Here is a 14,711-nt window from a genome sequence, read left to right on the forward strand (position 1 = left end):
AGTAAATGATGACAATTTTAATTTTTTGGCCTGTAAATAAAGATTGGCAGAGCATTTGTTCCATGACATTAAGAATGCTGACTTAGTAGGTTGCTCACTATGTTTTGGAACAGAGCTAGTTAGTGTACAGTATGTATGTGTCCACACTGACCTGTAGAATCTGACAGCGCTCTGAGGTGCAGTCGATGTTCTCGCAGGGCTGGTACATCCCCAGAGTGACGCAGTTCAGCAGAATCACCATGATACTGATGCGCTCAAACCACGTGAGGAAGCATATGTTAAGGCCAATATTTATCAGCAGACAAGTAAATTATTTCAACGTTGATAATAATAAGAAAAGTTTCTTGAGCACAAAATCAGCATATAAGAATCATTTCTGAAGGATTGTGTGACACTGAAGCCTGGAGTAATGATGCTGGAAATTCAGCTTTGCCATCACAGGAATATAATAATATAATATATAATAATATTTTCAAATATAGTAAAATAGAAAACATTCACAAGATTACTGTTTTTACTGTATTTTTGATCAAATAAATCCAGCCTTGGTGAACGTGATTTTTTTTTTTTAAACATAAAAAAAAAAATCACCAAATTTTGAATGGTTGTCTTATTAAGTAGTTTGCTACATAATTGCTAGCAGAAAAAGTTCCATGCTGCAGTTTAATACTTAGGTTTTGGGTTTATTTATGTCACTGGTGTGTATTTATCACTTTCTAAGCAAATTCAGAAACAAGATTAGCTTTTCAGATTTATCTTCCATTATTAGCCGTGTTTGGGGTTGATTTATGACACCACTAATAATGATAAATCTTAAAAACAAATCTCTTGTTGCTTCATAAGCATTAAATATTCACCAAACATCATACAATATAACATGTGTGTGTGTATGTGTGTGTGTGTGTGTGTGTGTGTGTGTGTGTATACTTTACATCAAATGTGTAATTTATTATTTCACACCAAACTCATCAAATTAACAAACACCATAATGTGTGAATAGGACAAATCCAAAGAGAGCTCCACTCAATTAATACAACCTTCAGAGTGAAAGCACATCACAAAGAAACACAAAATACACTGAAAAGGCATTTGTCACCCCCTCCTCCCTCAGGCCTGTTAGCTGGAGTGAAATCTTCAGGCCTCTCCACTAAATCTCTACAAGCCTCATCTCTTCACCTTTATGGACCATTTCTTTTTCAATTTACTCTACTCCGTCTTTTCCTCCGGCTTGGTCAACCTTTTAGCGAGCTATTTTTTTCTGTTTGCACATACCATCTGCCCCTCCTCGTTTAACTTCCTCATTCACTCCATCGTGTTTCTCTCTTTCTCTCTCACTCCTGCCTCTCATCTCCAACACTTGTCTTTTATTTCCTGTTTTCATGAAACATTCTCCAGTGTTTGAACTGCATTAGCCACAGGGCAAAAGGGCTGCTGATTTCGCTTTGTGCTGGATCTAACAGCACTATACATTCCTCAATTAATTAGGAACTAGCAAAAACGCACTGCACCGGAAAGAGGCTTCTGGCTCTCAGTAAAATGTGATTTATGGGCAATTTTTCACTTTTTTTCTTTCTTCAACTTCATTCAAACTTTCAATGAAGAAAAATGTACATTTCAATATGCATGTGCTATATTAGACTAAGGGATTAGCTACAGTGCTGGCCACACTCTGAACTTGCGTGTGTAATATTGTAAAAAGCCTTGCAGGCTTGTGTTTCTGCTTTAATCATTAGAATGGAGACTGCAACCCCCATAGGGCTAAAGCAAGCACCCGCATCATGCTGCAAAGCGTTCACTATGGTTACTGCAGGAAATTGCTCCTTTCTTATTTATATTATTGTTGATACCTCATCAGGTTCTAAGGCGAGCTTTTGGCAGAGGGAAAAAAGAGCCCACAGAAACACTTAAATGACATTAAAGCGACAGGAGCACAGAATCAATCTCACAGTACGCATCACACAGAGAGAGAGAGAGAGGAGTGGGAGACAGAAAAGGAAGAGAGTGAGTCAAGGCCGATAGGTTGACAGAAACATGGCCGTTTATTTAAAGAAAAATGGAAGGAAGGCTGAAGGGGTGTGAAATGAGACAATCACATACACACAGGGAAAACATTTCACTCAAAGAAGTTATTGAGGGAGAAGGTAGATGTTCACAGTAGGATCAGTGAGGATGAGGATTTGCTGCAGATTTTCAGGACCTGATCTCACTTTGGATATCAAGTGGCAACCAAACACAGTAACAGCTCTGTTTATCATATAAAAGTGAATAAAAATGTCCTTAAAAATCAAATGCTCGAATTTATTAAAGGGGTCATGAAATATTTACATGTATGAGAGATTGCTCTACAATAAAAACATGCTGCAAGTTTCAAAACTCAAAACTATGTCTGCAGTTTGAAATGTTGGCCAGATTTGAAATTGCAATGATTTCTCCTCTTTACGCCCCTTACTTCAAGATCAGAGTCTATCAATGATTTGATTTTGCCAAAACTCTTATTCTAATCAATAACATCATTTGTTCTGCTTAACAAGAATCTTATTTACATCATGTTTTCACTGTGTTAGTTATGATGAAAGTATTTGTGAGTTTGCAGAAATCACATTGCAATAAGATTACCATGACATGGCTGTGTTCGGCTACAGTGAAAGGCAGCAACATTTGATGCAACAGGAGTAGTTTTAAATATAATGCTATAATAACACTTTCATTAATCTTAGTGGCTGTTATTTTAAAAAAAAACACAGTGAAAGTTTCACATTTAATGCTGATTTCACATGCAAATATGTTAGCCAATCACAGCAGTTAGTATTTATTTTGAACTGTCACTGCAGACACACCCCTTCAAATAAGAGGGCTAAATTCAGGGCAGAAAATGACCATTTAAAGGGTTCATGTGATGCCGCTAAAAATAACATTATTTTGTGTATTTGGTGGAATGAAATGTGTTTATGCGGTTTAAGGTTAAAAAAAAAACACATTATTTTCCACATACTGTACATTATTGTTTTCTCCTCTATGTCCAGCCTTCTGAAACACGTCGATTTTTACAAGTCTCATCTCTCTGAAAAGCGAGGTGTGCTGTGATTGGCCAGCTATCCAGCACGTTGTGATTGGCCGAATGCCTCAAGCGTGTGACGGAAATGTTACGCCTCTTAACATATTGTGATGCCTTGTCCGGCCGGAGCAATGAGACTTAAACATAAAACCCATTATAAACGTGATATAAACATGATTTCTAGTCATGTCTTCTTTTGGAAGGCAAAAAAAAAGTAGTTTCGCTTTCTCAACGAAACAGCGTCACACCGCAGCCTTGAGTGAGAAGAGGCCGGAGGCCTAGAGTGAGCCGCGGTCTAGAGTAAGCCGTGGCCGGCTTAAGTGAGCAGAGGCGGGCGGCTTGAGACAAGCACAGCAGGAGGATTCTATGAAGGAGTGTACATTGTGCTTGCGAAAAGAAAAGAAAACTTGAAATCGCATCATATGACCCCTTTAAATCCAAATTATGACTGTTTTGGATAAAAAAAAAAAAAAATTAATAATAATAATAATAAAATATCATTTATTGAGCCCTTTAATATTACCATGACCTGCATAGGCCAAAAAATATGCAAAATGTTATTACATTTAAAAAACTAAAATAAACTAAATAATAAAAAAAGAAAATAAAGAAAAGAAACAAAATAAAAAAAGAAAACAATCAACAGTACAAAAATGAAACAAAACAAAATAATCCAAATTTAAAAAGATAACTTTTAAAATATGCTTTGTATTGTTAAAATGTGGGAAGAATAGGAAATAAACTGTGTGCACTCTCTCTCCACGTAACCTGAACACACATAAACACATTTATTTGTCTGCAAAAGTCACCTGAATCATGTCAAACACATAATCTAGCTGTCAAATAAATGAGATATATGGGTGCAGGTTTATTCCAGATGATTAAAAAAGGATTTAACACAAGAAACATAGAAAAAAAAAAAAAAAAAAAAAAGCCAATACATATTTTTGTTGTCAAATAGTTGATTGATCTCATAGGACCTAATGTAATGGCCTGCAATAACACAATTTGACCAGTGTGGTGCTGCAACACAAGACTAAAGGCTGGAATACGCTACACAACATTTCAAATATAAAGAGATTTTAAAACACTATGCATCATACACTTACTGACTCTGTTATAGTCACAGAGGAACAACTGTCCATCATACACTAAACGACTGAGGATCATACCTTCTGATCACAACAAACTCACGCAGAAACATACGATGTTTAATCGTAATCAAAAAAAGGAGACACATGACGAATGAAAACAATGTGCGTTTTAAAATCGGCTGAAAATAACAAACATGTTTGATCTCCCCCGACTGGATGGAATCAGAGTCTGAAGCTACAAAATCTGTGAGTCTGTGACCATCATACACTACGCAGTTTTCTATGAAATCTGTCAACTCAAATCTGCAGACTGGCTCTGACTTTCAGCAACTAGCATCGACTTCTCCAGACTGTAACTCAGGGGGGGAAATCATGTAGTGTATTCCAGCCATAATCATTCTAAAATCCGATAGATTATTTATTTATCAAAATAATCATTTGTTACAGCTCTAATAGACAGAAAATATTCCCAAATCACTCACCACTTACTATCATGACAATGGTTTCGCAAACCTTTGACATGTAAGCAAAATGGCTCGATGATAAGATCATGCATGATGCATGAGAAAGCTCTTATCAGGGAAAAAGGAGGGTCAGAGTATCAACAGCCAATCACAGACACTTTCAATCAGGCCTCCTGAGGCCCATCAGAAAAAACGGCACAGCACCAGTGCCAATACATATGCCATCAGAGCCACAGTGATTAAGTGTAGCACTGACAGAGAGAGAAAGATGAACGAGAGAGAGGAGGAGGAGGAGCAGATGGATGATAAGCGTGATTAGTGACGAAACAAGTTCATTTTGAGAGCAGCTCCATCAGTTACAAGTGCTAGCTGATTAAGACAGCTATGGCTTATGTTTAAGTCAACATAATACAGCGACAACTGAGGAGGAGAAGGATAAAGATGGAACTCTAATTGGCACCCTGAAGTGAAAGAAACTAAAGCACAGTATTGTTGAATTTGCCACTATATGGACAGGACACTTATAAATAGAGGGGTCAGACACAATGAAGCAGAATAAGAAGGGAGGAACAGATGTAGACTGTTCATTTTGTGTTCTTCATGGAAGTGTAACCCTTTGTCCTCAATGGTTATTAAGGCTACAGGGTAACACTCATGTGTAAGGAGAAATGGTCATTAAAGATGGAAATGGAAATAACAAAGATAGGAAGAGACAGTAATGTGTAGCAGGGGTGATTTCTCAGAGGAGGCAACTGGAATCAAGTACATTCACAAAAGAAAGAAAGAAAATATATAAATAAAGTTAATATTAAAAAATAATATATATATATATATATATATATATATATATATATATATATATATATCATATATCTATATATACACACACACACACACACACACACACTGTATATAGTCTCAATTCTTTTAATTTTAGGTGGGGGGCTACAGCCAGCCCAAGAGTTGGAGATGTTGAGCGAAGGGAATGAGAAGCAGTTGATGAGGAGGAAGGGACCTATTTTAGGATATTCCCCTCCCCCGGAGACTTTAATAATGAGACCAGGACTCTAGGTCCCACAGAGGACACAATATTTGTCTCACATTGCAGAACAAACTCAGATTTGAATGCACCACTGGTGCTGCGCAGGAGCATACTAAACAGATTAGACGGACAAGCTAGCTTGGTGTGAGTCAACGGTTAAAGCACATGCTGTAAATGTTTCCTCACACACAGACAGGCTGCAGGTGTGACATCTGGCCTTGTGCATGAGCTAATTCATCTACAAAAACAGCTCTGTCCATCCCACTTTCTCTGTTTCTCGAAAATTTCTGTTGCCCTACAGAAGCAGAATTTGAAGGCACTGTGCAGCTGATGTGAAGGCTGTTAAAACATAGGTAATTTAATTACTATGCCTCCAAAGATCTCATTAAAGTCTCATTTTAGACTAATTTAAAGACAGCATCACATGTAATCTTCATGAAAGAAGGCAATCCCAAAATGCATTATGACTGTCTTAGTGAAAAAAAAAAGATTTTTTTTTTTATGCATGATGAAAAAAAATGTTGATTTTAAATATACTATTGCATTCACTCCGAAAATAAATTCAGTAATTAAAAATGTATTATTTGACCAATATTTGCGTGTTATTTCCATGCTTTTTGGAGTATTGTGGCAGTAGCTTAGCAACATGTGAAGAAATGGTAATACCAAAATGCATTGTGACAGGCTTGAAAAAATACACAGAAATATTATGAATAAACTTGTATTTCATACTAAAATGTATTAATAAAATAGTACAATAAATAAAAATAAACCATTTAACACAATATTTACATACATCATTTTATGCTCAGAGTATTGTGGCATTAGCTTAGTAATATGGTAACAGCAAACACTATTAAAATCAATTGCCTACATAAAATAATAAACAAATTTTAACAACAAGAAAAAAACAACAACCTTAAACTGGTTTTCTGGTCTTGATGTTGATTTATAGGCAGATCTAGCTGGTCTCCCATCCTGCAGCTGATTTAGTCGTGTTGATCTCCCCAGCGTGAAATGTGTTTAAAACCTCTCTGAAACCAGCAAACAGTACAGGATGGGAGATGAGCAAAGACCAGCAAACCAGTTTAAGCTGGATCAAGTAATTTTTCCAGCTGACAGTTCACTGAGCTTCTTAAGCTCCTGCAGCCTTTAGGAGAAAAGCATCATATTTCTCAAAAACGAATCACTGATTCATTGAATCACTTTGAATCAGCGAATCAAAGGGGGGAAAAATGGACAGAGTATTACAGATTCTTTCTCAAACTGTCATCACATGTCTTCTTTCTGTCGTCCTCTCTCTGTTGGAGACTTCTGAGGCGAGTTTGGTCGTCACCCAACGAACGCTCACGCTATGCCTCAAACGACCTACAGCCACGCAGAGCTTTGCAAATAACCGAAGCCATTCCTCAGCTGACTGCCTCTGCGCTTGTTTAGCCGTATCGCTTTAACCACGCAACTCTCAGTGGAAAAGGGAACAAATTCCAGAAGCACTCCCACTACTCTCCGTGCATTAGCATTAAGCGTGCGTATGTAAAGAGCTCGCAGGCAGTGTGTGTTTTGAAGGGAGAGTGTGCCACGCTTGCTCTGGTTATTGGTGTTAAGAGATGTTAAGAGGAGGATTAATAATGGCAGTTAACTAAAACCTTTCACCGTTATCTCACTATAAATGCGAGTATGCACGTCTCTTGAGTACACCACAGCTCTGTGAAGAGAAACAGTGTGGATCTCCCTTGTGTACAAGTGTGTTCTGTGTTTTGAATGCATCTCTGTACTCTGCCTGCATCACTTGTACAGGGAGTTTGAACTTTGCCTGCTCTTCTGGTATACTCTGTTTCTGTGTGTGTGTGTGTAAGTGTGTGTGCATGAGTGATTGCGTGCTGCACTCTCGTTAGATGACCGTGTGGTGTGAAGTGTGAGTGTCCGTGTGAAACTCTGCCGACGAAGGCCATGGTGACTCATGGCTGCCTGTGGGAGCAGACTCATCTTCCAGTAAATTAAAAACTCACTCCATCTCTCAGATCTAAGATCACCTCTCCAAACCTAGCTAAATAATATTAACCATGATCGGCAAAACAGCAGAAATGGATATCCGACCAGTGGATTCTTTACCGACCGAAGATCAGATACATGGCAATAAGAAAAGCAGGTCACATGACTTGTCTATCTGAGAAAATACTATAATAGAAGGATTTTCCTCATTCTATTTTATTCTTATTATGAATGATTTCAAGTTTTTAAAAAAAAAATGGCTTACAGTTGTTTTAAGAGATAGTTCACACAACTTTTGGATTATTGTGATGTTTTTATCAACTGTTTGGACTCTAATTCTGATGGCACCCATTTACTGCAGAGAATGTAAAGCTAACTTTTTCCAAATCTGTTGCGATGAAGAAACAAACTCATCTGCATGTCGGATCCCTAGTAAAAAATAAATATACTAAAATGTATTTGAAATTCAGTTCAATTCATGCTAAGTATAATACATTTACATATTTATGTACTTAATAGAAATACCCTGCAGTTGTACTATTGGTATGCTAAACTGGTGTACCATACTTAAAGTTTGCTGAATTGGAACAACTAGTTTTTAATGCACTTTAATTGTGTGGAAGTAGTGCTGAGGTCCAACTAAAGATACATTGAAGTATATTTGATTGTGCTAAAGTGGAACTATTGCAAGTATACTTTACGTACACTTTAAATATCTTGCATTTAAAGACTGATATTTTTTTAAAGGTTAAAAAATTCTTATTAATTGTTGAATTTTAAAACATTTTTTGGTTTTTATTTTGAGATGTGCAGTTTGTGCAAGTGTTGCTCCAAATAAAGTTTAATCATAATTTTTATATTAGTAAGTTTTGAGTGATATGTCAATAAATATGTTAACAGATTTGAACTATATGAAATAAATGTATTTTAAATATATTACTTTTTATACTAGGGATGGCCGGAGGGTGAGTAAATTTTCAGCAGATTTTCATTTTATTGTGCTCTGGCTTTACATTCACTCAAGAGTAAAAACAACACTGAATCATGTACTGAAGGCTCCAAAAGTATCATTCCAATCCAGCCTTCATTTTCACAGTCCATTTTATAATTTCTGTTCATTTTATAATTTCTCTCTCCTTATTTTTCCTCAGCTCTTTATCTGCTGAATTTGTTAGCTGCAGCACACATACTGCTCAAGAGCACAGTGTGTTGAGCCACCAGATAAAGTAGGCAGACGCTGGCTGGAGTCAGACACATGTACATAGAGTACACACTTCACTAAAAAACCCCTGACCTTCTCAACAACCTCATCGCGTTAAGAAAGACTCTCTTGTCAAGAAACTCTTGTCATCATCTAGCGAATCTCAGCTGAACACACACACTTTCAGCAGCTGAAGACACATGAACCCCTGGCAGAATGAGTAAAAATCTCAATAACTAAAGTGGATCAACTGATAAGAGACAGTAGGCTACACCTCATTCCTCGTTCAGAACGCTTATATTAAAGGGATAGTTCATCCAAACATAAAATTTCCTCCACTTGTTTCAGACAGTTGATGGTAGCCATTAACTCACATAATTTTTTTTTTTCAAACTATGGAAGTCAGTGGCTACTGTCGAAATTTGGGTTTCCAACATTCTTCAAAATATTGCCTTTTGTGCTCAACAGTATATAGAATCTCATACAGGTTTGGAGCAGCTTGAGGATGAAATGATGACAGAATTTTCTAAGTTTTTTGGGATCTCTTTAAGGACATACACTTAATTTTTATATTGGATCCTATCCTTGTATATCACAAGTGACAGTTCAGTTACTGAAAATTTATGCAAATCCAAAAAAATTAATGTAGACATTACAATTGGGTCATAAACTAACTTTCAAAAAGTCATTGGTCCACGGCTAACTTTTCTTCTAAAACATTTACCACAGTCACACATTTAAAATAATAAACTGAACAAAAAACTAAAATACACCAGAGCACTTTTGAATTTTACCACCCTCTCAGACACGCCTCATTTTATTATGATCATCTGATCATCTTAATCTGATATCAATCAAGTATTCAACAGTGCCATGAATGATAAAAAACAAACAAACAAAGAAACAAAAAAAAAATACAGATGAATTTGCCTATTTAATATTCCAAAATTATAAATATGAACAGAATCATGTGAGGCTTTCCTTGATCATGATACCTTTAACAAACGCAAACACAACCTACAGGCATACAGCACTGTTCTATTGTTTTGTTCCATCTATATTTTAAATAGAAGAAACTTCATTGTAATTTTATGAGCAGCCTAGAGCAATAATAAACAGCTTCTTCTCAGGCAAACAAAGTAAAGTGTGTTTAAGCTGTATTCATTTAACACTTTAATGCTTGAAAATCTATAGGCAAAGAGGGGACATCACGCAGCACAGTGCGTTTACAGTACTCAGTTACTGTAGTTGTGTTAGTTGTGAATACTAACAAAATAGCGAACCATACCATACCAATTTTTTGGTACCCTTCTGTTGGGGTACCTAGCACAGCAAAGGGTACCAAAAGGGTGGAGCTAAACTCACCGCAGAACGTTGATTGGTTGACTAGAATCGTCAGTTTTGCATGATAAAGCTTCACTCGTTCCGCTCTGCTGTCCATGAGTGTTGGGCTTATTTACATCAGAGTGCGCAAGCACAAAAAAATATAAAAATATAAAAATATATAATAGTGTATTTTAGAATTTTATATTTTCACACAGACAATAGCCATTTCTCAATATGCGTTCTTGTGGACTTGTTAAACGTCATTGCCCAAAAACCCACGTCATTTTTTTAATATTACTGTTACTGTGTCTTGAAATGTAGGTTTAAGAGTTTTTCAGGCAAGAATGTAATTGTTTAAAACTCAAATCTGTGGTTTATTTATAAAGATAGCACCTATTTAAAAAATTGCTATAACGATTTCGGAGCTCCAGGCGATCACCAGGTGCTCAGTGCTCATGTACCCGCCGAGAGCAGCCTTAGCTTGGCTAGTCCTTCTGACATTTGCCGCTGGCTCTGATGTCTCTGTAGTGATTAAACATGGGTTACAATTCGTTTTTAGGTATATTTAACAGGCATTCGTGGTCTCATGAATCTATTATTTGTTTAATGTGTAGTTTTGTTTAACTTTATATATTTAATTTGAACTTTACCGTAGTACAGCGCTGACTTTGTAGCATACATTTGACTAAACTGTTTGCTTTTGCCATTATTTCCTCTTATATAAGCCTCTTATACTTTGTACTTGTACTTTTATAATGGCTATTATTGTTCTTTAAAACTGACATTTAACAAAAAGAGGCAGAGTTGTGCTTATTGTCGCGGTTCATTGTCGATTGCTACTTTTCAGCATACACCATGCCTACCAAGTAAGGGTACTATCGGTAGTGGAAACGCAAGTCTGATCAGGGTTACCCATACCGAATTGTACTGTACTGAACTGTACTGTACCGTACCGCTCAATGGAAACGAGGCAATAGACAGGATGAGGCATGTAAGAACACACCGGCTATGGTTTAAAACCTAGTTAGCTACCTAACTAGACAAAATTTATATCAAAGGCGGTTTTAAATTAGATGAAGAAAATAAAAAAAAAACATAAGCCAAAGGGGTAAGAAAAATGTTTAATTCAAGAAATATTCTTTAAAAAGACACAAGATGCATTCTTGCATTTAAAATCATCTAGACAGCACAACAATCAGCAGTGACGTAGGAACACAGATGCACACAAACACACACTTGTCTTAAGGGTGTAAGGGTGGGCGAGAATAAAGCGAGGGAGAGGAAGGGAGTCTGTCTCCCAGATGTTAAGCTGCACTGGACCTTGACAATAGCCCGAGACAAGCCGGGCCCTGTTGCCACAGCAACAGGATCAGATGAGGTGCCTCCTCAGATACTGAGCTAAACACAGTGTCTCTCCTGTGAGGGGAAACAAAATGGGAGATGCAAAGAGCGAACGAGCGCTTTGATTTTACGTGCGTGCCGCTCATGTGTCAGAAGAACTGAAGATCACGCCGCAGATTGGAGAGACAGACCAAGCTTGTAAGAATCGCATTTCCATGGCAATGACATGACAATCTGGATGATAATGAGGTGATGTCATAAATACCGGGATGTGATGCTTTCTAAAAAAAGGCATTCGGGATGCTCACTTTCTGTTTTCATCACACGTTAACACACAAACCCTCTCACCAGCTGGGTGCTAATTGATCCTCCAGTGTGCCAGAAGGCTTTGATCTATTGATCATGGCAGTGTTTTATATGTGTGTATCAGAACGCTTAGCAGGGTTTGATCTTGGTCTGTTTTATGTTGGGAGAGTGTGCATTAATCTGCAGCCTCAAACGGATGTTCTTCTGTACTTAAGTGGGTCGTACAGGCCACTAAAAGTTTTCTAGCACCTCAAAAGACATGATTTAGACACCAGCAGCAGGGGTGTCGGACTGGGGGTAAAACCAGTACTGATTACCAGGGCCCCAAAGGAAGAGAGGGCCCTTGAAAAGTCTGGAATATATTTTATTTTACCTGGATATTTTCATGGGAGCCCATCAGGACTGCCTATGCATAGGGCCCGGGATCTTGTGCAACGCCCCTGACCAGCAGATAAAGTTACAGCTGGAGTCCGCGTCTCTCTCGCCTCCCCCGAGCCCACTGAGTTTTAACAGTCTCCTTAAAGCGTGTGGTGGGTTTGGTGGGGGGTAATTGAGAATGAATTGGGAAAAGTCATGTGAGAGGACGCAATGCCTCCATCGCGATATGATTAGATAAGACTGGTTATGTTTGTCATGATTGGTTCATGTGCTCAATGTGAATGAACAAAATAATGGCTTTAATGGGAAGACAAATAAAAAGTAAGTAAACAACTCACACACTTAGATAGAACCGCTTTGCTAGGTCAAAAAAATGGCCTGAAAAAACACAATCTGTAGGAGTTTTTAGTGAGTAATCAGCTTGGTGAAATTAAAAATAAATCTCCATGTCTGTGACCAATATTTTGATGACTGATGATCCGAAAAATTAAAAGTTAACTATTAAAATGTATAGCAGAAAAATATCTGAAATCTACTGACTGATAAGTAAGTGCTGCATTTTGTTTGAAACTTATCTCACAGCCATTTTATATTTTATGAATATGGGTAGTATGAATGAAATTATTTCATCAAATGTGCACTCCAGATTTTGGGCAGGAGTAGTAACACTGTAAAAATAAATAAATAAATAAATCTGTAAAATTTACGAAACTGCCAGCTGTGGTTGATTTTTACGGTAAAAAATATGGTAACAATCTTTTAGGTTTTACGATTTAACTTAAATTTACATTTAAAAACATACTTCATTAACTGATATAATGTTATACATATACTTATATGCTATCCTACTGAAGTACTGAAATCTGTTTAGTACCTTTGTAATATAGCTACTGCTAACCACCAAAAACAGGTGGTGATGAGAAAGTCACATGATGAACCAAAGCTAATCACAAGCAGTTTTTCCACAAGCTGAGAAAGAAAATACTAATATACAGTATATGGAAGGTGCACAGTGTCATTCACACAAACACTAAACAGCAGCATGGTAGCACACATGAAATTGAAATAATGCAATAAACATTAACTTAAAAACATTAGATGAAAAATACAACCCTAGTGAACATAAATGATAAGAAAAAAACTAAGAAGAAACAGTTATTTCAGCGAGGAAACATCAATTGTGTAATGTATCGCAGGGAATTCTGGGAATGTAAATTTACAGTTTTTCACAATTATACATTGTTTTCACTTCCAAAAACGTTATATTCCCATAAATTTATATGTATTGTCCAATACAGTTTTTCACTGTAAATAGTAGGAGAGCTTACGGTTAACAAATTAATAGGTTTTTACTGTAGCAGTTTTACATTTTTTTACCATTAAAATCACTGTCATTTGGGAAGGTCATTTGGGTATTTTTAGCCTACAGTTTTTCAGTTCTTCAGTTTATAAATGAAGACATACTTCTCTTCTGGTGTACCGGTTTTATTTTATTTTATTTTTTTGCCCTCTATATAGTATGAAAGTCGGTATATTCAGACACAATGAGTGTGTAGCTACTACTGCTATAACTTATGTCGTCGGAGGGCTGTAAGTGAAACACCATTCCCTTATTCCTGATGTGGACATTTTTTCGATTTCATTTAAAAATAAATAAAAACATGAAAATAAAAATGAAAAATACTCAATTTTAAAATTGTATCATATATATTATCTATCTATCTATTATCTATCTATCTATCTATCTATCTATCTATCTATATATATATATATATATATATATATATATATATATATATATATATATATATATATATTTGTTTGTTTGTTTGGCTATGATAATTGTGTACACATTATCTTGACAGCTCTAATTTAGACCAAGAAGGTCTATAATACCTAGAAAAAGTTCTGATTAAAAATCTGCCATATCACTTGTAAATGGCAACTAAAGCCTACTATGACATATAAAATGCACAGTATTTACAAAATTACAACTCATAAAGAGTTAAAAAGTGACAGATCAAAAATCGCCAGAACTTTTTTATAACGTGCCGAATCAGCAATAGAATCTGACAACAAAAGAATAATCAAAAGGTTTGATACCAAAAAAAAAAAAAAAGGATAGACAGATGAATGTTTTTGATCTCTCCCATTCATATATGAGAGGACTGTCTACACTGTCTCTTGGACATCTACATGTATAAATAAAAATGAAAAATACTCAATTTTAAAATTGTATCATATATATTATCAATTCCATCTTGGACATCAAGGTGTCAGAGATGATGAAGAGTACAAGAGGGCTGATGAGGATGGAAAAGTGATTGAGACCAAGTGACAGGTGGAAAGAGTGTAAAAACAACCAGAGAGAAAGTAAAAGTGACAAAGGAAATGGACTTCTGCATGACGACACACAGAACTCCATGACAACACCAGCCTCCCTCCGGCCATCTGTCGCTCTCTCCCTCCTTCTCCGTTTCTCCCTGTCTTCAAATATTTCCCTATGTTTCCC

General features: G+C 36.4%; 1 protein-coding gene across 1 annotated transcript in view; it reads right to left on the bottom strand.

Annotated features, from left to right (window-relative positions):
• LOC122136802 (voltage-dependent T-type calcium channel subunit alpha-1I-like) overlaps positions 1–14,711 on the bottom strand; it is a 113,188-nt gene that overhangs the window by 24,762 nt on the left and 73,715 nt on the right. The window contains exon 3 of the mRNA XM_042721391.1: positions 152–263. Coding sequence (XP_042577325.1) covers positions 152–263 — 112 coding nt within the window. The remainder of the gene's footprint in view (positions 1–151; positions 264–14,711) is intronic.

Source organism: Cyprinus carpio, chromosome B3 (genome assembly GCF_018340385.1).
Source record: "Cyprinus carpio isolate SPL01 chromosome B3, ASM1834038v1, whole genome shotgun sequence".
NCBI classification, from domain to species: domain Eukaryota; kingdom Metazoa; phylum Chordata; class Actinopteri; order Cypriniformes; family Cyprinidae; genus Cyprinus; species Cyprinus carpio.